This window comes from Arachis ipaensis, chromosome B08, assembly GCF_000816755.2.
Source record: "Arachis ipaensis cultivar K30076 chromosome B08, Araip1.1, whole genome shotgun sequence".
NCBI classification, from domain to species: Eukaryota; Viridiplantae; Streptophyta; class Magnoliopsida; order Fabales; family Fabaceae; genus Arachis; species Arachis ipaensis.
Window position 1 is genome coordinate 80,311,121 of NC_029792.2, and position 25,465 is coordinate 80,336,585.

Genomic DNA, 25,465 nt, shown 5'->3' on the forward strand with positions numbered 1-25,465 from the left:
ATTTCATAAATCAAGGAGTAATTAAACATTCATATACATTAAACAAAAGACAACAGGATATAAAACAACACACTATAATATACATCATGATACAGAAGTGACTCAGTTATATTAGTACAGAGCTACAGTACAGCACGCCTCAGTTAGTGACACATATAATATATACATATATGTACATAAGATGTCTTGGAGCCTGGCCTATCCAAAAAGCCCCTAAGCTGGCACCCAGGCTAGCCTAACTCTATGATATGCCTATTCCCTCTAAGCATGCTAACAAAAGAGAGGGAGACCCTCTAGGGTATCGGAGTTAGACTGGACGTCTCAAAAAGTCTCCTCAACACTGATCCAAAAACACCTCACGGAAGACCACCGGGCGGGTGGTGATGACCATCTGCCGGCGCCTCACCTGGCTCATCACTGTCAGAAGAGATAACTATGATGTCAGGATCTTCCTCCGGATCTTCTTCTTCTTCGTCCTCTTCAGCTGCTGGAGCAATAGCGGAGGAACTGCTACTGGCTATAGGAACCATAAAAGGATGGCTACCAAACAAAATGCAGTCAGAAGAAGGGGGTGGCAACTCCATAATCTGATCATACGCGTGCTCCTGCTGCTCATCAAAAGCAGGTGGCTCAATCGGCTCAGGTAAAGGATCAAGCTCGGGTGGCAACATGGGGACACCCCACTCATCAAGTATAAAAGGTGCATGAGGGGCCTCATGAATAGGGTGTGCAAGTATAGGCTCATCAGGCAAAGGGGGCTCAGGTGGAGGAGGATAGTCAGGTGGAGGTGGCATCTGCTCCTCTGGATGAGGTATCCCAGGTCTGCTAGGATGTAACCAAGAGAGGGAAATCTTAGGGTGCGTCCGGATCAAAGTAGGGAGTACTGATAGGGTACTGAAAAGGTCTACCACGTACTACGTAGTTACGGATACGAGGAGCCACACAATAGATGTAATATTCACCGCGTATAGGGTCCTCGTGCACATATGGGTGGTCAATTTCGTAGAATAGGACTCCCGTGTCCATCTGTAGAGGTGTAAGGGGTAAGAACTGGGGAGTTCTTAGTAAGGTCGGGGTTTCACAATTAAGTTCATTTATAATGTCCGTGATCACATAATCATTACTAAGTTCAGTCAAATATATATATATATATACATTACAGCAGTGTAAGCCCAAACACAAATAGCAGAAGAAACAAGAGATATATGCACAATCACACTCAATATGCAATCACACAGCTATACACAAGCAAGTATGATGCATGTCTGATCCTACTGCAGGTAATGAGCTCATTTGTCGGTTTCGACCCGCACCCGACGCAATCCGACCCTCCAAGTCAGATAAGGCCTTCCCAGAACTTAATCCCAGATTAAGTATCGCATACCCTCTACCAAGTACTCTTGACTTGCAGGGCTGGTATTTACTCAAACCTCAATATACCGTAGGTATGCGAATCAGGCTTCTACCAAGCATTCAGCTTGCAGGGCTGGTACTTCTCTACCGCAGCCTGTTTGGGAAGCAACATCACAATACGGGCGTCCCCACACAATATTCACAAGCATCGCTCGAAGGCTCATAAGTCACATATAACCATTCTTTCCATCACTCATCAATCATCTTTATCATCTTTCCACAATCATAATTCAAGCATCACAACATCACAGTGATCTCATTTCACAGTTCTCTGTTTACTCTGTAAACTCAAGCACACTGCCATACAACTTTTAACTCCTTTTCTTTCTAACATGTATGAAAGTTTCTAAATCCTTTTTCATTACCATACATACCTCAATACCTTCTTTTATACCTTGCCTTAGGTGTTTAACAGAGAATTAGGGAGTTCCAGACTCAAAACTGCCTTCTTGAGACTTTTAGGAAAAACTATCTTTTTATCATTATTTTATTATTATTAATAAAATAATATTTTAATATTTTAATATTAAAATAATAATATTTTATTCAACTTTCAAAAATTACATTTTGACCCCTGAACTTTTTGGAAATTGCATTTTAACCCCCTTAACTTTTAATATTTGCACTTTAGCCCCTTAACTTCTTATTATTTAATTTTCAACCCCAAAATTTTAAATAATAGCATTTTGACCCCAAGACCATCAAAATAGACGTTTTCACATTCTTCAAAAACCAAAAACACTTTTCCGAAAGTTTATCAGATTTCCACTTGATTTCCAGCTAGTTTTTCAATCTTTTCGGTAACTAATTTGTACCGGATTTTTACCAAACCAAAGAGTAGTATTTCAGCCATCAAATACACATCAAATAATCATCAAATATCATGAATTTCATGGCTAGAAAGCCACGTTTTCCAGCAGCAACAACAGCAACTTCAAAACCATCATAAACTTGGTTTTCACAAGATTTCATGATCAAACAACCACACAAACACTCAAAATCAAGCCTCAAGCAACAAGATCTGATTTAGCACTCCAAGAACACAACCAATCATTGATTAATTTACCAAACCTTACCTCCTTTGCTGCTGCCCAAAGTTTCACCAAAAACAAGCTTCTAGAAGCACTTTTACGCCTATTTTAACATAAAAAACAACTTTAGAACCATATGAACCATGAAGGCTGAAGCTTCATGATGATGAAAAGAAGGTTTTTCTCACCTTAAAGCAGCTAGAAATCACGTTTTCTTAGGGCTTATGGTGAGTGAACAAGAGATCCTAAAAGAAAACATGAAGAAAACATCATTAGCTTGCTTTCTCCATTATGGCTGAAACTTCAAGCAGGAAGAGCAGCCATCATACCTTGATTTACTCCATGAAAAGTGACATAGAAATGAATAGGAGGAAGAGATGAACACTTTGGTCGGATTAGATTTCTGATAGGGGTTTTGGTTTGAGAAAGAACGAAGAAAGAAGCTCAGGTGTTCATGGAAGTTCTTCCATTTTCTCCCATGGTGATTTTCGAAATTTTACTTGTTTAGAAAGTTAAAATGATGCTAATAATGATAATAGGAAGCCGTGGCTTTTGGATAAGAATTATCCAAGATTTTTATGTAAAAATATCTTAAGAAAGGATAATTACTAAAGCTAGATGTATTAGAACTTATGTAATTACACTACTAATGGATAAACATTGAGTTACTTACTGTAAATGACACTAGTAACTAGATAATCATAAGAATAAAAGATATATGATGAAGCATTAGCAGTGCTAAGTTCATCTAAGAATGCCGGTATTATCCATTACCGGTAGATTTCTAGCTCAGTTATTATATTACTAAACATAGATCAACATTAATCACAGTAGAAAAAATAATAATATAATATTGCAAATAAAATAATAATATATGAATATTATATTAATATAATTTTTCTCTCGAAATTCGGGACCGGCTTGTCACAATGAGACTAACCACAGAAATCAGAATTTTGAAATTTGGGCCCGAAGTGGCTCAAAAACGCAACTTTTTGCGACATGCCTGCATAGAATAGGAGAGGTATCTGGTGTAGTCAAGCTGCTGACTTAGCAGCTTGATGACACAGCACCTGTGCAGTGGAGGTGCTTATATGCATAGAAATTCCTAAAAGTTCCCTAAAAATTCCATTTGACCCCGAAAAAAGCGCCATTTCTTCGGGGCTAGGCCATTACATTCTACCCTCCTAAAAGAAAATTTTGCCCTCAAAATTTTAAACACCTGAAAAGAGAAACGGATAGTCTGTCCTCATCTTGTCTTCTAGCTCCCACGTATGCTCTTCGGTTCCAGTTTGTCCCCAGGCTACCTTAACCAACGGTACTATCTTGCTTCTTAGCTGTCTGTTACTTCACTCTACAATCCTGACTAGTAAAGTCTGATATGTCAAGTCGGCTCGCAGCTGTACTGTATCTGGTTGTAAAACATGGCTTTCATCAGGATTATATTTTTTGAGTTGTGAAACATGAAAAACATCGTGAAGGTTCGACAAATAAGGAGGGAGGGCTATTTGGTATGCTACTAGACCGACCCTTTTAAGAATTTGAAAAGGACCTAGGTATCACTCTTAAGAAAATATGGTCACCCTCGTTAAACTCTAAGGGTCTACGTCTAATATCTGCATAACTCTTCTGTCGACTTTGAGCAGCTTGAATCTTCTCTCTAATGTGCTTAATCCGTTCGGTAGTATCTTGTACTAACTCTGGTCCCAAAATCCTACCTTCCTCCATGTCATACCAACATAACGGTGATTGACACCTTCTTTCGTATAGGGCTTCATACGGTGCTATTCCAATACTTTGTTGATAACTGTTATTATAAGCAAACTCAATCAACGGCATATATTTGTCCCAGTTACCCTGCTGATCCATCACACAAGATCTCAACATATCTTCCAAGGTACAAATCATTCGTTCTATCTGCCCATCAGTCTGTGGGTGATATGCTGTACTCAAATGCAATCTTGTTCCAAAAGCTTTCTGTAGGGCTCCCCAAGATCTAGAAGTAAACATTGGATCTCTGTCTGATACAATTGATGAGGGTATCCCATGCAATCGTATTATCTCCTGAATGTACAATCGGGCGAGTTTCTCTAAGCTGCAGCCGATTTAAATTGGTAGAAAATGCACTGATTTCGTCAACCGATCTACAATTACCCAAATTGCATCATGTCCCGTGATGAGCGGATAATTTATACCCTTTTTGGCATTATTTTTACGTAGTTTTTAGTATGATTTAGTTAGTTTTTAGTATATTTTTATTAGTTTTTAAATAAAAATCACATTTTTGGACGTTACTATGAGTTTGTGTGTTTTTCTGTGATTTCAGGTATTTTCTGGCTGAAATTAAGGGACCTGAGCAAAAATCTGATTCAGAGGCTAAAAAAGGACTGCAGATGCTGTTGGATTCTGACCTCCATGCACTCGAAGTCGAAATTCTGGAGCTACAGAAGCCCAATTGGCAAGCTCTTAATTGCGTTGGAAAGTAGACATCCGGGGCTTTCCAGAAATATATAATAGTCAATACTTTGCCTGGGTTTTGATAACGCAAACTGGCGTTTAAACGCCCACATTCTACCCTATTCTGGCGTTAAACGCTAGAACTGGCATAAAAGCTGGAGTTAAATGCCCAAACTGGCACCAGAGCTGGCATTTAAACTCCAAGAAAAGGCTGACCCAAGCATACACCAAGTGGGCCCGGAAGTGGATTTCTGCATCACTTACTTATTGTTGTAAACCCTAGGCTACTAGTTCATTATAAATAGGACCTTTTACTATTGTATTTTCATCTTTTGATCATCTTTGATCTTGGGATCAGGTCTTTGAACTCTTTTTTGATTGTTCATGTTATTTGGGAGGCATGGCCATAGATTAAGGTGTGGAGCTCTGCTGTTCCTCAAGAATCAATGCAAATTACTACTGTTTTTCTATTCAATTCATGCTTATTCTTGTTCTAAGATATCCATTCGCACTTCAACATGATGAATGTGATGATCAAGTGACACTCATCACCATTCTCACTTATGAACGCGTGCCTGATAACCACTTCTGTTCTCCCTGAAAACGAGCTTGAATGCATATCTCTTGGCCTCCTGGTTCACGACGCATGGTTGCCTCTCCTGACAACAGAGCCTTCCATTCCGTGAGATCAGAGTCTTCGTGGTATAACCTAGAATCAATTGGCAGCATTCTTGAGATCCGAAAACTCTAAACTTTGTCTATAGTATTCCGAGTAGGATCTGGGATGAGATGACTGTGACGAGCTTCAAACTCGCGAGTGTTGGGTGTAGTGACAGACGCAAAAGGATCAATGGATCCTATTCCAACATGAGTGAGAACCGACAAATGATTAGCCCTACGTAACCCGTAGCTGGACCATTTTCAGTGAGAGGATGGACAGTAGCCATTGACAACGGTGATCCCCCAACATACAGCTTGCCATGGAAGGGAGTATGAATGATTGGATGAAGGCAATAGGAAAGCAGAGGTTCAGAAGCAACAAGCATCTCCATACGCTTATCTGAAATCCTACCAATGAATTACATAAGTATTTCTATCTTATTAATGTTTTAATTATATTTCAATTATCAAAATCCCATAACCATTTGAATCTGCCTGACTGAGATTTACAAGGATGACCATAGCTTGCTTCAAGCCGACAATCTCCGTGGGATCGACCCTTACTCACGTAAGGTATTACTTGGACGACCCAGTACACTTGCTGGTTAGTTGTGCAGAATTGCAAAAGTGTGATTGTAATTTCGTGCACCAAGTTTTTGGCGCCATTGCCGGGGATTGTTCGAGTTTGGACAACTGACGGTTCATCTTGTTGCTCAGATTAGGTAATTTTATTTTAATTTTAAGCTTTTTGTTTTTATTCTTTTTATTTTCGAAAAAAAAAATTCCATGCATTATGTTCTTCATTGATCTTCAAGTTATTCTTGATGATTTTCTCTGGTACGATCTTTGAATTCTCTTGTTTGGTGTCTTTTCTTGTTTTTCATATGCATTTTTGAATTATTAGTGTCTATAGAATGAAAATTTCCAAGTTTGGTGTCTTGCATGCATTGTTTATTGATCTTAGTTTTTCACGATTAGTTTCATTTTGTTGTTGTTCTCTCTCATCATTAAAAATTCAAAAAAAATTTCAAAATTATGTCTTCTCAAGTCAATAATACAGAGAATTGAAGATTCAGAACATACAGCAGAGGAATTACAGAGAAAAAGCTGGGCATTCAAAACACCTAGTGAGGAAGGAAAACTGGCGTTTAAATACCCTGGCTGGGCGTTAAATGCCCAAAAGGGTAGAACTTTGGGCGTTTAATGCCAGGATAGCATCAAGGAGGTAATTTTGTTTTCAATTCAAATCTTTTTCAATTTTGCAAGTTTTAAAACTAATTTTTCAAAATCTTATCTTTTTCATATCCTCTCTTATCAATCATATCTTTTTCAAAATCAAATCTTTTTCCATTTTTCTCTCACCATTTTCGAAAATCCTGACTACCAATCAATGATTTGATTCAAAAATTTCAAGTTTGTTACTTCCTTGTTAAGAAAGGATCAATATTTGAATTTTAGAATCATATCTTTTAAATTCCTTGTTAGTCAAGTCATCAATTTTAAAAATCAAATCTTTTCAAATTGTTTTTCAATCATATTTTTTTTAAAATCATATCTTTTTCAAATCACATCCTTTTTAAATTCCAATCATATCTTCTCAATCATATCTTCTCAACCACATATTTTTCAAAATAATTTTCAATCATATCTTTTTTATTACTGATTTCAAAATATTTTTCAAAATTCTTTAACTAATTGTTTTAAATTTTAATTTTATTTCTCTTTTAAAATTTTTCGAAAATTCCCTCTCTCACCTTCTTCTATTTAAGGACTAACAATCCTCCTCAATTAGCAATTCGGACTCTCTCTTTTTCTTCATATGTTCGAATTCTTATCTACCTACCTCATCCCTCTATTCCTGTTTTTCTCTGACACCTCAAGGAATCTCTATAATGTGACATAGAGGATTTCTATTTTTTTCTGTTCTCTTCTTTTTCATATGAGCAGGAGCAAGGATAAGAACATTCTTGTTGAAGTTGATCCGGAACCTGAAAGGACCTTGAAGAGGAAGCTAAGAGAAGCTAAAGCACAACACTCTGGAGAGGACCTGACAGAACTTTTCGAAAAAGAAGAAGTCATGGCCGAACCCAACAACAATGCCAACAATGCAAGGAAGATTCTTGGTGACTTCATTTCACCCTCTTCTGACATTTGTGGAAGGAGCATCTCAATTCCTGCAATTGGAGCAAACAACTTTGAGCTTAAGCCTCAATCAGACTCTCTAATGCTGCAGAATTGCAAGTATCATGGACTTCCATTGGAAGATCCTCATCAGTTTTTAGCTGAATTCTTGCAAATCTGTGAAACTGTTAAGACCCATGGGGTTGACCCTGAGGTCTAAAGACTTATGCTTTTTCCTTTTGCTGTAAGAGACAGAGCTAGGACATGGTTGGACTCTCAACCTAAAGAAAGCCTGAACTCTTGGGAAAAGCTGGTCAATGCCTTATTGGCAAAGTTCTTTCCACCTCAAAAATTGAGTAAGCTTATAGTGGAAGTCCAGACCTTCAGATAGAAGGAAGGCAAATCCCTCCATGAAGCTTGGGAAAGATACAAGCAGTTGATCAGAAGGTGTCCTTCTAGCATGCTTTCAAAATGGAGCATCATATGCATATTCTATGTTGGTCTGTCTGAACTGTCCAAGATGTCATTGGACAACTCCGCTGGAGGATCTCTTTATCTGAAGAAGATGCCTGAAGAAACCCAGGAACTCATTGAAATGGTTGCAAATAACCAGTTCATTTTACACTTCTGAAAAAAATCCTGTGAACAATGGGACAACTCAGAAGAAAGGAGTTCTTGAGATTGATACTTTGAATGCCATATTGGCTCATAACAAAATATTGACTCAGCAAGTCAATATGATTTCTCAGAGTCTGTCTAGAATGCAAGCAGCAACAGGCAGCACTAAAGAAGCTTCCTCTGAAGAAGAAGCCTATGACCCTGAGAACCCTGCAATGGAAGAGGTGAATTACATAGGAGAACCCTATGGAAACACCTATAATCCTTCATGGAGAAATCATCCAAATCTCTCATGGAAGGACCAACAGAAGCCTCAACAAGGCTTCAACAATAATAATGGTGGAAGAAATAGGTTTAGCAATAGCAAGCCTTTTCCATCATCTTCTCAGCAATAGACAGAGAATTCTGAGCAGAGTCTCTCTAGCTTAGCAACCATAGTCTCTGATCTATCTAAGACCACACTAAGTTTCATAAATAAAACAAGATCCTCCATTAGAAATTTAAAGGCACAAGTGGGTCAGCTGAGTAAGAAAGTATTTGAACTCCCTCCTAGTACTCTCCCAAGCAATACAGAAGAGATTCCAAAAAGAGAGTGCAAGGCCATAAACACGTCCAACATGGCCGAACCTGGAGAGGAGGAAAAGGCAGTGATTTTCAATGAGGAAGACCTTAATGGACGTCCACTGGCCTCCAAGAAGTTCTATACTGAGGAACCAGAGGAATCTGAGGCTCATACAGAGACCATAGAGATTCTACTAAACTTACTATTGCTATTCATGAGCTCTGATGAGTATTCTTCCTCTGAAGAGGATGAAGACATTGCTGAAGAGCAAGTTGCTCTGTATCTAGGAGCAATCATGAAGCTGAATGCCAAGTTATTTGGTAATGAGACTTGGGAGGATGAACCCCCCCTTGCTCACTAATGAACTGAATGACTTGACTAGGCAGACATTACCTCAGAAGAAATCGGATTCTGGAAAATTTTTAATACCCTGTACCATAGGCACCATGACCTTTGAGAAGGCTCTGTGTGACCTAGGGTCAAGTATAAACCTCATGCCCCTCTCTATAATGGAGAAACTAGGGATACTGGAGGTGCAAGTTGCAAGAATCTCACTAGAGATGACAGACAATTCAAGAAAACAGGCTTATGGACTTGTAGAGGATGTCTTGGTAAAGGTTGAAGGCCTTTATATCCCTGCTGACTTCATAATCCTAGACACTGGGAAGAGTAAGGATGAATCCATCATCCTTGGCAGACCCTTCCTAGCCACAGCAAAAGCTGTGATTGATGTTGACATAGGAGTGTTGGTCATTCAAGTGAATGAGGATTACCTTGTGTTTAAAGCATCTCCTTCTGTACTCATAGAGAAGAAGCATGACAAGCTTCTCTCAATGCAGAGTCAAACAGAGCCCCCACATTCAAACTCTAAGTTTGGTGTTGGGAGGCCATCATCATGCTCTAAGAATCTGTGAGGCTCCATGAGAACCCACTGTCAAGCTATTGACATTAAAGAAGCGCTTGTTGGGAGCCAACACAATTTTTATCTATGTTAAATTTCCATTGTTATTTTATGTTTTCCTTAGGTTGATGATCATGTGAAGTCACAAAAACAACTGAAAAATCAAAAACAAAATGAAAAATAGCATTAAAAACAGCACACCCTGGAGGATGATCTTACTGGCGTTTAGGGTAGCAGAATGGGCGTTAAACGCCCAGTCTGGCACTATTCTGGGTGTTTAAACGTCAGAACAGGGCACCAGACTGGCATTTAACGCCAGAAAAGGGCACAAAGCTAGCGTTTAACGCCAGAAAAGGAAGAAAAGCTGGCGTAAAACACCAAAAATGGGCAGCAACCTGGCGTTTAACACTAGGATTGGCACTCCAAGGGGCATTTACACGCCAAAATGGTGCAGGGATGAGAAGTCCTTGACACCTCAGGATCTGTGGACCCCACAGGATCCCCACCTACCTCAACTCTCTCTCTTTTCTTCACACCTAACCATAACACCCACCTCACAATTCAAATTCAAATCCTTTCCCTCTCACACGCAACCCCTATTACACGAACCCTACCCCTCTCTCCACTCCTATATAAACCCCTCATCCCTCCTTCATTTCACACATCATAAACACTTCTTTCCTCCTCTTGGCCGAACCAATCATACCTCTCCATCTCGTCCATTTTCTACTTCTTCTCCTTCCTTCTTTCTTCCTTTGCTCGAGGACGAGCAAACCTTCTAAGTTTGGTGTGGTAAAAGCGTTGCTTTTTGTTTTTCCATAACCATTTATGGCACCTAAGGCCAGAGAAACCTCTAGAAAAAGGAAAGGGAAGGCAACTGCTTCCACCTCCGAGTCATGGGAGATGGAGAGATTCATCTCAAAGGTCCATCAAGACCACTTCTATGAAGTTATGGCCAAGTCATCTGTACCCTATGCAATTTAGCTGGAATTGTCATAGAGGAAGATATCCTCATTGAAGGATACAAGCCTATCACTAAGAAGGATAGAGCAAACAAGAGAGCCCACTCATGGACCTCAACAAGAGCATGAGGAAATTCTTCATCATGAAATCCCTGAGATGCCTCAAGGGATGCATTTTCCTCCACAAAACTATTGGGAGCAAATCAACACCTCCCTAGGAGAATTGAGTTCCAACATGGGACAACTAAGGGTGGAGCACCAAGAGCACTCCATCCTCCTCCATGAAATTAGAGAGGATCAAATAGCCATGAGGGAAGAGCAACAAAGACAAGGAAGAGACATGGAGGAGCTCAAGCACTCCATAAGATCTTCAAGAGGAAAAACTAGCTGCTATCACTAAGGTGGACCCGTTCTTTAATTTTCTTGTTCTTTATTTTTCTGTTTTTCGAAAATTATGCTTTGTCTTATCTATGTTTGTGTCTTTATTACATGATCATTAGTGTCTAGTGTCTATGCCTTAAAGCTATGAATGTCCTATGAATCCTTCACCTTTCTTAAAAATGAAAAAAAAATGTTTTCTGAAAAAGAAAAAGAAGTACATAAATTTTGAATTTTAAAATAGTTTAATTATATTGATATGGTGGCAATACTTTTTGTTTTCTGAATGAATACTTGAACAGTGCATATTTTTGATAGTGAAGTTTATGAATGTTAAATTTGTTGTCTCTTGAAAGAATAATGAAAAAGGAGAAATGTTATTGATAATCTGAAAAATCATAAAATTGATTCTTGAAGCAAGAAAAAGCAGTGAATACAAAGCTTGCGAAAAAAATTGAAAAAAAAATGGCGAAAAATAAAAGAGAGAAAGAAAAAGAAAAAGCAAGCAGAAAAAGCCAGTAACCCTTTAAACCAAAAGGCAAGGGTAAAATAGATCCAAGGCTTTGAGCATTAATGGATAGGAGGGCCCAAGGGAATAAAATCCTGGCCTAAGTGGCTGAACCAAGCTGTACCTAACCATGTGCTTGTGGCGTGAAGGTGTCAAGTGAAAAGCTTGAGACTGAGCGGTTAAAGTCGTGGTCCAAAGCAAAAAGAGTGTGCTTAAGAGCTTTGGATACCTCTAACTGGAGACTCTAGCAAAACTGAGTCACAATCTGAAAAAGTTCACCCAGTCATGTGTCTGTGGCATTTATGTATCCGGTGGTAATACTGAAAGACAAAATGCTTAGGGTCACGGCCAAGACTCATAAAGTAGCTGTGTTCAAGAGTCAACATACTGAACTAGGAGAAACAACAATACTATCTGAATTCTGAGTTCCTATAGATGCCAATCATTCTGAACTTCAAAGGATAAAGTGAGATGCCAAAACTGTTTAGAAGCAAAAAGCTAAGAGCCCCGCTCATCTAATTAAGACTGATCTTCATAGATGTTTTCGTAATTTATTGTATATTCTCTTATTTTTATCCTACTTTGTTTTTAGTTTCCTGGGGACAAGCAACAATTTAAGTTTGGTGTTGTGAAGAGCGGATAATTTATACCCTTTTTGGCACTATTTTTACATAGTTTTCTGAATAATTTGGTTAGTTTTTAATATATTTTTATTAGTTTTTAAATAAAAATCATATTTCTGGACTTTACTATGAGTTTGTGTGTTATTCTGTGATTTCAGGTATTTTCTGGCTGATATTGAGGGACCTGAGCAAAAATCTGATTCAAAGGCTGAAAAAGGACTGCAGATGCTGTTGGATTCTGACCTCCCTGCACTCGAAGTGGAATTTCTGGAGCTACAGAAAACCAATTGGCACGCTCTTAATTGTGTTGGAAAGTAGACATCCGGGGCTTTCTAGCAATATATAATAGTTCATACTTTGCCCGAGTTTTGATAACGCAAACTGGAGTTTAAACGCCCACTTTCTACCCCATTCTGGCGTTAAACGCCAGAACTGGCATAAAAGTTGGAGTTAAACGCCCAAACTGGCACCAGAGCTGGCGTTTAAACTCCAAGAAAAGTCTCTACATATGAAAGCTTCAATGCTCAGCCCAAGCACACACCAAGTGGGCCTAGAAGCGGATTTCTGCATCATTTACTTATTTTTGTAAACCCTAGGCTACTAGTTCATTATAAATAGGACCTTTTACTATTGTATTTTCATCTTTTGATCATCTTTGATCTTGGGATCAGGTCTTTGAACCCTTTTTTGATTGTTCATGTTATTTGGGAGGCATGGCCATTCAGCCTTGTTCTTATGTATTTTCAACGGTGGAGTTTCTACACCCCATAGATTAAGGTGTGGAGCTCTGCTGTTTCTCAAGAATCAATGCAAAGCACTACTATTTTTCTATTCAATTCATGCTTATTCTTGTTCTAAGATATCCATTCGCACTTCAACATGATGAATGTGATCATCAAGAGACACTCATCACCATTCTAACTTATGAACGCGTGCTTGACAACCACTTCCGTTCTACCTGAAAACGAGCTTGAATGCATATCTCTTGGCCTCCTGGTTCACGACGCATGGTTGCCTCTCTAGACAACAGAGCCTTCCATTCTGTGAGATCAGAGTCTTCGTGGTATAAGCTAGAATCAATTGGCAGCATTCTTGAGATCCGGAAAGTCTAAACCTTGTCTGTGGTATTCCGAGTAGGATCTGGGATGGGATTACTGTGACGAGCTTCAAACTCGTGAGTTTTGGGCGTAGTGACAGACGCAAAAGGATCAATGGATCCTATTCCAACATGAGTGAGAACCGACAGATGATTTGCCCTACGTAACCCGTAGTCGGACCATTTTCACTGAGAGGACGGACGGTAGCCATTGACAACGGTGATCTCCTAACATACAGTTTGCCATGGAAGCGAGTATGAATGATTGGATGAAGGCAATAGGAAAGCAGAGGTTCAGAAGCAACAAGCATCTCAATACGCTTATCTGAAATCCTACCAATGAATTACATAAGTATTTCTATCTTATTTTCTGTTTTAATTATATTTCAATTATCAAAATCCCATAACCATTTGAATCTACCTGACTGAGATTTACAAGGATGACCATAGTTTGCTTCAAGCCGACAATCTCTGTGGGATCGACCCTTACTCACGTAAGGTATTACTTGGACGACCCGGTGCACTTGCTGGTTAGTTGTGCGGAATTGCAAAAGTGTGATTGTAATTTCGTGCACCAAGTTTTTGGCGTCGTTGCCAGGGATTGTTCGAGTTTGGACAACTGACGATTCATCTTGTTGCTCAGATTAGGTAATTTTATTTTAATTTTAAGCTTTTTGTTTTTATTCTTTTTATTTTCGAAAAAAAAATTTCATGCATTATGTTCTTCATTGATCTTCAAGTTATTCTTGATGATTTTCTCGGGTCTGATCTTTGAATTCTCTTGTTTGGTGTCTTTTCTTGTTTTTCATATGCATTTTTGAATTATTAGTGTCTATAGAATGAAAATTTCTAAGTTTGGTATCTTGCATGCATTGTTTATTGATCTTAGTTTTTCACGATTAGTTTCATTTTGTTGTTGTTCTCTCTCATCATTAAAAATTCAAAAAAAAATTTCAAAATTATGTCTTTTCAAGTCAATAATACATAGAATTGAAGATTCAGAACATACAGCAGAGGAATTACAGAGAAAAAGTTGGGCGTTCAAAACGCCTAGTGAGGAAGGAAAACTGGCGTTTAAATACCCTGGTTGGGCGTTAAACGCCCAAAAGGGTAGAACTTTGGGCGTTAAACGCCAGAATGGATACCATTCTGGTCGTTTAATGCCAGGATAGCATGAAGGAGGTAATTTTGTTTTCAATTCAAATCTTTTTCAATTTTGCAAGTTTTAAAACTAATTTTTCAAAATCTTATCTTTTTCATATCCTCTCTTATCAATCATATCTTTTTCAAAATCAATTCTTTTTCCATTTTTCTCTCACAATTTTCGAAAATCCTGACTACCAATCAATGATTTGATTCAAAAATTTCAAGTTTGTTACTTCCTTGTTAAGAAAGGATCAATGTTTGAATTTTAGAATCATATCTTTAAAATTCCTTGTTAGTCAAGTCATCAATTTTAAAAATCAAATCTTTTCAAATTGTTTTTCAATCATATTTTTTTTAAAATCATATCTTTTTCAAATCACATCCTTTTTAAATTCTAATCATATCTTCTCAACCACATATTTTTCAAAATAATTTTCAATCATATCTTTTTGATTACTGATTTCAAAATATTTTTCTAAATTCTTTAACTAATTATTTTAATTTTTAATTTTATTTCTCTTTTAAAAATTTTTGAAAATTCCCTCTCTCACCTTCTTCTATTTAAGGACTAACAATCCTCCTCAATTAGCAATTCGGACTCTCTCTCCTTCTTCATATGCTCGAATTCTTATCTACCTACCTCATCCATCTATTCTTGTTTTCCTCTGACACCTCAATGAATCTCTATAATGTGACATAGAGAATTCCTATTTTTTTCTGTTCTCTTCTTTTTCATATGAGCAGGAGCAAGGATAAGAACATTCTTGTTGAAGCTGATCCGGACCCTGAAAGGACCTTAAAGAGGAAGCTAAGAGAAGCTAAAGCACAACACTCTGAAGAGGACCTGACAGAATTTTTTGAAAAAGAAGAAGACATGGCCGAACCCAACAACAATGCCAACAATGCAAGGAAGATGCTTGGTGACTTCATTGCACCCTCTTCTGACTTCTGTGGAAGGACCATCTCAATTCCTGCAATTGGAACAAACAACTTTGAGCTTAAGCCTCAATTAGTCTCTCTAATGCAGCAGAATTTCAAGTATCATGGACTTCCATTGGAAGATCCTCATCAGTTTTTAGCTGAATTCTTGCAAATCTGTGAAACTGTTAAGACCCATGGGGTTGACCCTGAAGTCTACAGACTTATGCTTTTTCCTTTTGCTGTAAGAGATAGAGCTAGGACATGGTTGGACTCTCAACCTAAAGAAAGCCTGAACTCTTGGGAAAAGCTGGTCAATGCCTTATTGGCAAAGTTCTTTCCACCTCAAAAATTGAGTAAGCTTAAAGTGGAAGTCCAGACCTTCAGAGAGAAGGAAGGCGAATCCCTCTATGAAGCTTGGGAAAGATACAAGCAGTTGATCAGAAGGTGTCTTTCTAGCATGCTTTGAGAATGAAGCATCATATGCATATTCTATGATGGTCTGTCTGAACTGTCCAAAATGTCATTGGACAACTCTGCTGGAGAATCTCTTCATCTGAAAAAGACACCTGAAGAAGCCCAAGAACTCATTGAAATGGTTGTTGCAAATAACCAGTTCATGTACACTTCTGAAAGAAATCCTGTGAACAATGGGACAACTTAGAAGAAAGGAGTTCTTAAGATTGATACTCTGAATGCCATATTGGCTCAGAATAAAATATTGACTCAGCAAGTCAATATGATTTCTCAGAGTCTGTCTGGAATGCAAGCAGCAATAGGCAGCACTAAAGAAGCTTTCTCTGAAGAAGAAGCCTATGACCCTGAGAACCCTACAATGGAAGAGGTGAATTACATAGGAGAACCCTATGGAAACACCTATAATCCTTCATGGAGAAATCATCCAAATCTCTCATGGAAGGACCAACAGAAGCCTCAACAAGGCTTCAACAACAATAATGGTGGAAGAAATAGGTTTAGCAATAGCAAGCCTTTTCCATCATCTTCTCAGCAACAGACAGAGAATTCTAAGCAGAGTCTCTCTAGCTTAGCAACCATAGTCTCTGGTCTATCTAAGACCACACTAAATTTTATGAATGAAACAAGATCCTCCATTAGAAATGTGGAGGCACAAGCAGGTCAGCTGAGTAAGAAAGTATTTGAACTCCCTCTTAGTACTCTCCCAAGCAATACAGAAGAGAATCCAAAAAGAGAGTGCAAGGCCATAAACACGTCTAACAAGGCCGAACTTGGAGAGGAGGAAAAGGCAGTGATTTCCAATGAGGAAGATCTCAATGGACGTCCACTGGCCTCCAAGGAGTTCCATACTGAGGAACTAGAGGAATCTGAGACTCATACAGAGACCATAGAGATTCCACTAAACTTACTATTGCCATTCATGAGTTTTGATGAGTATTCTTCCTCTGAAGAGGATGAAGACATTGCTGAAGAGCAAGTTGCTCTGTATCTAGGAGCAATCATGAAGCTGAATGCCAAGTTATTTGGTAATGAGACTTGCGAGGATGAACCCCCCTTGTTCACCAATGAACTGAATGACTTGACTAGGCAGACATTACCTCAGAAGAAATCGGATCCTGAAAAATTTTTAATACCCTGTACCATAGGCACCATGACCTTTGAGAAGGCTCTGTGTGACCTAGGGTCAAGTATAAACCTCATGCCCCTCTCTATAATGGAGAAACTAGGGATCCTGAAGGTACAAGCTACAAGAATCTCACTAGAGATGACAAACAATTCAAGGAAACAGGCTTATGGACTTGTAGAGGATGTCTTGGTAAAGGTTGAAGGCCTTTACATCCCTACTGACATCATAATCCTGGACACTGGGAAGAGTAAGGATGAATCTATCATCATTGGCAGACCCTTCCTAGCCACAGCAAAAGCTGTGATTGATGATGACAGAGGAGAGTTGGTCATTCAAGTGAATGAGGATTACCTTGTGTTTAAAGCATCTCCTTCTGTACTCATGGAGAAGAAGCATGACAAGCTTCTCTCAATGCAGAGTCAAATAGAGCCCTCACATTAAAACTCTAAGTTTGGTGTTGGGAGGCCATCATCATGCTCTAAGAATCTGTGAGGCTCCATGAGAGCCCACTGTCAAGCTATTGACATTAAAGAAGCGCTTGTTGGGAGGCAACACAATTTTTATCTATGTTAAATTTCCATTGTTATTTTATGTTTTTTTTAGGTTGATGATCATGTGAAGTCACAAAAACAACTGAAAAATCAAAAACAGAATGAAAAACAGCATTAAAAATAGCATACTTTGGAGGATAATCTTACTAGCGTTTAAACGCCAGTAAGGGTAGCAGAATGGGCGTTAAACGCCCAGTCTGGCACCATTCTGGGTGTTTAATTGCCAGAACAGGGCACCAAACTGGCGTTTAACGCCAGAAAAGGGTACAAAAGCTGGCGTTTAATACCAGAAAAGGAAGAAAAGCTGGCGTTAAACGCCAAAAATGGGCAGCAACCTGGCGTTTAACGCCAGGATTGGCACTCCAAGGGGCGTTTACACGCCAAAATGGTGCAGGAATGAGAAGTCCTTGACACCTCAGGATCTGTGGACCCCACAGGATCCCCACCTACCTCAACTCTCTCTCTCTTCTTCACACCTAACCATAATACCCACCTTACAATTCAAATTCAAATCCTTTTCCTCCCACACCCAACCCCTAATATACGAACCCTACCCCTCTCTCCACTCCTATATAAACCCCTCATCCCTCCTTCATTTTTATACATCATAAACACTTCTTTCCTCCCCTTGGCCGAACCAATCACACCTCTCCATCTCGTCCATTTTCTTCTTCTTCTCCTTCCTTCTTTCTTCCTTTGCTCGAGGACGAGAAAACCTTCTAAGTTTCATGTGGTAAAAGCGTTGCTTTTTATTTTTCCATAACCATTTATGGCACCTAAGGCCAGAAAAACCTCTAGAAAGAGGAAAGGGAAGGCAACTACCTCCATCTCTGAGTCATGAAAGATGGAGAAATTCATCTCAAAGGTCCATCAAGACCACTTCTATGAAGTTATGGCCAAGTCATCTGTACCTTATGCAATTTAGCTGAAATTGTCATAGAGGAAGATATCCTCATTGAAGGAGACAAGCCCATCACTAAGAAGGATGGAGCAAACAAGAGAGCCAACTCATGGACCTCAACAAGAGCATGAGGAAATTCTTCATCATGAAATCCCTGAGATGCCTCAAGGGATGCATTTTCCTCCACAAAACTATTGGGAGCAAATCAACACCTCCTTAGGAGAATTGAGTTTCAACATGGGACAACTAAGCGTGGAGCACCAAGAGCACTCCATCCTCCTCCATGAAATTAGAGAGGATCAAATAGCCATGAGGGAAGAGCAACAAAGACAAGGAAGAGACATAGAGGAGCGCAAGCACTCCATAAGATCTTCAAGAGGAAGAACTAGCTGCTATCACTAAGGTAGACCCGTTCTTTAATTTCTTTGTTCTTTATTTTTCTGTTTTTCGAAAATTATGCTTTATGTCTTGTCTATATTTGTGTCTTTATTACATGATCATTAGTGTCTAGTGTCTATGCCTTAAAGCTATGAATGTCCTATGAATCCTTCACCTTTCTTAAAAATGAAAAAAAAAATGTTTTCTGAAAAAGAAAAAGAAGTACATGAATTTCAATCTTTAAAATAGTTTAATTATTTTGATGTGGTGGCAATACTTTTTGTTTTCTGAATGAATACTTGAACAGTGCATATTTTTTATAGTGAAGTTTATGAATGTTAAATTTGTTGGCTCTTGAAAGAATGATGAAAAAGGAGAAATGTTATTGATAATCTGAAAAATCATAAAATTGATTCTTGAAGCAAGAAAAAGCAGTTAATACAAAGCTTGCGAAAAAAAATTGAAAAAAAAATAGCGAAAAATAAAAGAGAGAAAGAAAAAGAAAAAGCAAGCAGAAAAAGCCAGTAACCCTTTAAACTAAAAGGCAAGGGTAAAAAGGATCCAAGGCTTTGAGCATTAATGGATAGGAGAGCCCAAGGGAATAAAATCCTGGCCTAAGCGGCTGAACCAAGTTGTCCCTAACCATGTGCTTGTGGTGTGAAGGTGTCAAGTGAAAAGCTTGAGACTGAGCGGTTAAAGTCGTGGTCCAAAGCAAAAAGAGTGTGCTTAAGAGCTCTGGACACCTCTAACTAGGGAATCTAGCAAAGCTGAGTCACAATCTGAAAAGGTTTACCCAGTCATGTGTCTGTGGCATTTATGTATCCGGTGGTAATATTGGAAGACAAAATGCTTAGGGTCACGGCCAAGACTCATAAAGTAGCTGTGTTCAAGAGTCAACATACTGAACTAGGAGAATCAATAACACTATCTGAATTTTGAGTTCTTATAGATGCTAATCATTCTGAACTTCAAAGGATAAAGTGAGATGCCAAAAGTGTTCAGAAGCAAAAAGCTAAGAGCCCCACTCATCTAATTAAGATTGATCTTCATAGATGTTTTCGTAATTTATTGTATATTCTCTTCTTTTTATCCTACTTTGTTTTTAGTTGCTTGGGGACAATCAACAATTTAAGTTTGGTGTTGTGAAGAGCGGATAATTTATACCCTTTTTGGCACTATTTTTACATAGTTTTTGGTATGATTTAATTAGTTTTTAATGTATTTTTATTAGTTTTTAAATAAAATCACATTTCTGGACTTTACTATGAGTTTGTGTATTTTTCTGTAATTTCAGGTATTTTTTGGCTGAAATTGAGGGACCTGAGCAAAAATCTGATTCAGAGGCTGAAAAAGGACTGCAGATGCTGTTGGATTCTGACCTCCCTACACTCGAAGTGGAATTTCTAGAGCTACAGAAGCCCAATTGGCGAGCTCTCAATTGCGTTGGAAAGTAGACATCCGGGGCTTTCTAGAAATATATAATAGTCCATACTTTGTCCGAGTTTTGATAACGCAAACTTGCGTTTAAACTCCCACTTTCTACCCTATTCTGGCGTTAAACGCCAGAACTGGCATAAAAGCTGGAGTTAAATGCCCAAACTGGCACCAGAGCTGGCGTTTAAACTCTAAGAAAAGTCTCTACATATGAAAGCTTCAATGCTCAGCCCAAGCACACACCAAGTGGGCCCGGAAGTGGATTTCTGCATCATTTACTTACCCTAGGCTACTAATTCATTATAAATAGGACCTTTTACTATTGTATTTTCATCTTTTGATCATCTTTGATCTCAGGATCATGTCTTTGAACCCTTTTTTGATTGTTCATGTTATTTGGGAGGCATGGTGCCTGGACCTTGTTCTTATGTATTTTCAACGGTGGAGTTTCTACACCCCATAGATTAAGGTGTGGAGCTCTGCTGTTCCTCAAGAATCAATACAAAGTACTACTGTTTTTCTATTCAATTCATGCTTATTCTTGTTCTAAGATATCCATTCGCACTTCAACATGATGAATGTGATGATCAAGTGACACTCATTACCATTCTCACTTATGAACGCGTGCCTGACAACCACTTCCGTTCTACCTGAAAACGAGCTTGAATGCATATCTCTTGGCCTCCTGGTTCACAACACATGGTTGCCTCTCCTAACAACAGAGCCTTCCATTCCGTGAGATCAGAGTCTTCGTGGTATAAGCTAGAATCAATTGGCAGCATTCTTGAGATTCGGAAAGTCTAAACCTTGTCTGTGGTATTCCGAGTAAGATCTGGGATGGGATGACTGTGACGAGCTTCAAACTCGCGAGTGTTGGGCATAGTGACAGACGCAAAAGGATCAATGGATCCTATTCCAACATGAGTGAGAATCGACAGATGATTAGCCTTACGTAACCCGTAGCCGAACCATTTTCACTTAGAGGACGGACGGTAGCCATTGACAACGGTGATCCCCCAACATATAGCTTGCCATGGAAGGGAGTATGAATAATTGGATGAAGGCAATAGGAAAGCAGAGGTTCAGAAGCACAAGCATCTCTATACGCTTATCTGAAATCCTACCAATGAATTACATAAGTATTTCTATCTTATTTTCTGTTTTAATTATATTTCAATTATCAAAATCCCATAACCATTTGAATCTGCCTGACTGAGATTTACAAGGATGATCATAGCTTGCTTCAAGCCAACAATCTCCGTGGGATCGACCCTTACTCACGTAAGGTATTACTTGGACGACCCAGTGCACTTGCTGGTTAGTTGTGCGGAATTGCAAAATTGTGATTGTAATTTCGTGCACCATCCCGTAGAGGTCCTTGGTAGTCCAGTAACAAAATCCATCGTGATCTCTTCCCACTTCCATTGTGGTATCTCTAATGGTTGTAGGGTTCCAGGTGGTTTCTGGTGTTCCACTTTTATCTTCTGACAAGTGAGACATTTTGAAACATACGTTGCTATATCTTTCTTCATTCCCAGCCACCAAAACATCTTTTTCATATCTTGGTACATTTTATTCTTTTCGGGGTGCATAGAAAATTTGCTTTCATGAGCTTCTGTCAGAATATCCTTCCTCAAGTCCTCTTGAGCAGGTACACAAATTCTGTCCCCATATCTCCATATTCCTTCTTTATCTTGACGTATCTTTTCCGGCTGATCTTCCTTCATTCGTGTTAATAACGCTAGCATTCTCGAGTTCTGAGCTTGAGCTTGCTGAATAGCTATCTTGAAGTCAGATGTTAATTATAGTTGTGCCATAACAATTCCTTCTGATGTCTCTCTTATTCCTAATTTTAATCTTTCAAAGGCTGAGATCATCTCTTCTTCCTTGATCATCATCAGGGATATGCCCAAACTCTTCCGACTCAAAGCATCTACGACTACATTTGCCTTTCCAGGATGATAGCTTAACTTAAAGTCATAATCTTTTAGGAATTCCATGCATCGTCTCAGCCTCATATTAAGGTCTTTCTGATCAAAGATATACTTCAAACTCTTATGATCAGAGAAAACTTCAAATTTACCCCCATAGAAATAATGCCTCTAAATCTTGAGTGCAAAAACCACTGCCGCTAATTCTAGATCATGTGTCGGATAATTCCTTTCATGAGGTCTCAGCTGTCTTGAAGCATAAGCTACCACATTCCTATGCTGCATCAATACACATCCAAGTCCCTTGAAAGAAGCATCACAGTATACCTCAAAAGGTTCCTGTGGGTCTGGTAATACTAAAATTGGTGCCGTCATCAACTTATCCTTTAAAGTCTCAAAACTTTCTTCACATTCTTTTTTCCATTCAAATGGAACTTCCTTCCTAGTGAGACGAGTCATAGGTAAAGCTATCTGTGAAAAGCCTTTAATAAATCGCCGATAGTATCCTGCCAACCCCAAGAAACTATGAACCTCTGTAACCGTCGTGGGTTGTTTCCATTGTACCACTGCATCAATCTTTGAAGGATCCACTGTTATACCGTCTCGTGTGATCACATGTCCCAAGAATGCCACTTCTGTTGCCCAAAACTCACATTTTGACAATTTCACATATAGCTTCTGTGCTCTTAATATTTGTAATACAATCCTCAAATGCTCTCCATGTTCTTCTTCTGTTTTGGAATAGATGACGATATCATCTATGAAGACTACCACAAACTGATCTTGATATGGACAAAAAATGCAATTCATATAATCCATGAAGACAGCAGGAGCATTAGTCAATCCGAAGGACATAACTGTATACTCATAGTGACCATATCTAGTTCGAAAGGCAGTCTTAGCTATATCTGATTCCTTTACTCGAATTTGATGGTAACCCGACCGCAAGTCAATCTTAGAGAATACTGTCGCACCTCTCAGTTGGTCCATTAGATCATCTATCCTTGGTAGTGGATACTTGTTCTTGATTATGATCTTGTTCAGCTGCCGATAATCCACACACAATCTCAGCCCACCATCCTTCTTCTTTACCAGTAACACTGGAGCTCCCCATGGTGATACACTCGGACGAATAAACTTCTTTCCTAGTAACTCATCTAACTGCTTCTTCAACTCTGCCAGTTCAAGTGGCGACATCCGATAAGGAGCTATAGAAATTGGCCCGGCCCCAGGCACCAAGTCAATACTAAATTCTATCTCCCTCTGGGGTGGAATCTCAGGTATATCATCTGGGAAAACATCAGGAAACTCCCTCACCACTCAGATTTGCTTGAAGTCTTGTTCACTAGTTTCTGAGCTAGCCGATAGTAGAACGTAACCCTTTAACCCACTACTACTAGAAGTAACTCTTAGGGAATTCAAATAGAAGGTACAAGACTCAACTGGTTTAGTATGCATAACAGATGATGGGAATATAACAGTTCGTTTAAAACAATCAAGGAAGACATGATGCTTAGATAACCAATCTAAACCTAAAATAATATCTAACCCACATAAAGGTAGACATACCAAATCATGTATAAAAGTCCTAGCTTCAATAACAAAAGGTACCTGTTGACACACTTGACTAGTCAATGAATTTTGAGATGTAGGTGTACGAACAATCAGATCATAATCTAACACCGTAAAATCTAATCCCAACTCATGCGCAACAGTCACAGAAATAAAAGAATGTGATGCACCAGAGTCATACAGTACAGTTAAGAGTCGAGATTTGACATAACATTGACCTTGGATTAGGGAGTCTGATTTCATTGCATCATCAGCAGTCATGGCAAACACACGTCCCTGCTATCGCGGCCTATCTATTTCTTGTACTGGCTTCTTCGGGTAGTCCTTAGCCGTATGTCCAGGTTGACCACAAGAAAAACAGATAATGCCTGCAGGTTGACAAGGTCTACCTCCATGCTCCTTTCCACACTGCCTACATACTGGTCGCATCTGTATCTGCTGAGGTCGCTTACCCATATCCTGCCTCATCCTTCCTCCATTTCCTCCTGTAGGACGTGTAGGAACATTTTTATTTTAATTATACCTTCGGGGAGGCGTTGTACCCTGCTTAAAATTCCTTCCTTGAGGAGCTGTATACCGATTATAATTCTGAAAAGAAGATCTTGGGCGATTCATTCTGGCTGCAGCTACCTTCTTAGTACAGTCTTCTACTAGATGACTCTTATTAACTAACTCTGCAAAATTCTTTATTTTCAATGGAACCACTGAGTTAAGCAAATCCTCACGGAGTCCTCCTTCAAATTTTAAACACTTCCATTCTTCGAAATCTGTTGGATTCCCTTGACAGACCTTAGAAAAATGGCATAAATCTTCGAACTTCCTTGTATACTTAGCAACAGACATACCTCCTTGTTTTAACTGCATCAACTCCATCTCTTTGGCCTCACGAGTAGCTCTAGGAAAGTACTTCTTGTTAAACTTTTCTTTAAAAACATTCCACAAAATATTAACCTCATCTTGTTGCAGTAAACGTTGTATGCCCTGCCACCAGTGCTGAGCATCCCCATCCAACATATAAGTAGCAAACTCTACATACTGCTCTTCCAGAACATGCTGTGCCCTCATGGACCTTTCTATGCCACGAAACCAGTTATCAACTTCAGTTGCTACAGTCCTACCCTTGAACTTTTGTGGATTGACTTTCAGAAAAGCAGCTAATGTCATAAGCCTATCATGATTCATGATATCTCCATCACCATTCCCACTGTTCTCACCATTACAATCATTGTTACGCTCTCCATTACGTTCCCCTAAACAGTTAACTGCTCGGGTAGTAGCAGCCGCCGTTTCACGCACAGCCTCAGCCATAGCGTGAATTGCAGCAAATATATTATCATCGATTTGCGGTGGATTGTTAGTGGTAGTCCCTTCCCGATTGCTACGTCTCCGTGGAGGCATCCTGATTCTATTCACACCAAATAATCTATACCAAGGTGATCAGTCTTAATACATCAAGTTGGGCGTGAACATTATCAGAATGAAAGCACAAAGACAATCATGCAACACATATCACATGGATATCCTATAAGCATGAGACACACAATAGAACATGCAATAAAGCATGATTCAGTCCATTCCCGAGGCTCTAACAGGAAGGACTGCTCTGATACCAAATTGTAACGGCCCAACTCCTAGCATGTCTAGATCATACTAGAAATTGAACGTTACCAACTTGTCCTGCTCTTATATATTATTAACTAA

General features: G+C 39.0%; 1 protein-coding gene across 1 annotated transcript; it reads right to left on the reverse strand.

Annotated features, from left to right (window-relative positions):
- LOC107611160 lies at positions 357 to 21,988 on the reverse strand. The gene is made up of 4 exons (XM_016313116.1): positions 21,774 to 21,988; positions 3,997 to 4,539; positions 2,490 to 2,547; positions 357 to 914 (listed from the first exon to the last, which is right to left on the reverse strand). Exons 1-4 carry the CDS (start codon positions 21,986 to 21,988, stop codon positions 357 to 359), a joined length of 1,374 nt encoding a protein of 457 aa, XP_016168602.1.

Excerpts from the sequence above, each read along its gene's own strand:
- LOC107611160 (XM_016313116.1), bottom strand. The coding sequence starts at position 21,988 with ATGAAGGAAGATCAGCCGGAAAAGATACGTCAAGATAAAGAAGGAATA. Across the intron at positions 4,540-21,773 it reads ATGAAGAAAGATATAGCAAC|CTTAGAGAAACTCGCCCGAT; the intron begins GTATGTTTCAAA and ends AATCGGCTGCAG. Across the intron at positions 915-2,489 it reads TTTGGGCAGCAGCAAAGGAG|TACGTGGTAGACCTTTTCAG; the intron begins GTAAGGTTTGGT and ends GTAACTACGTAG.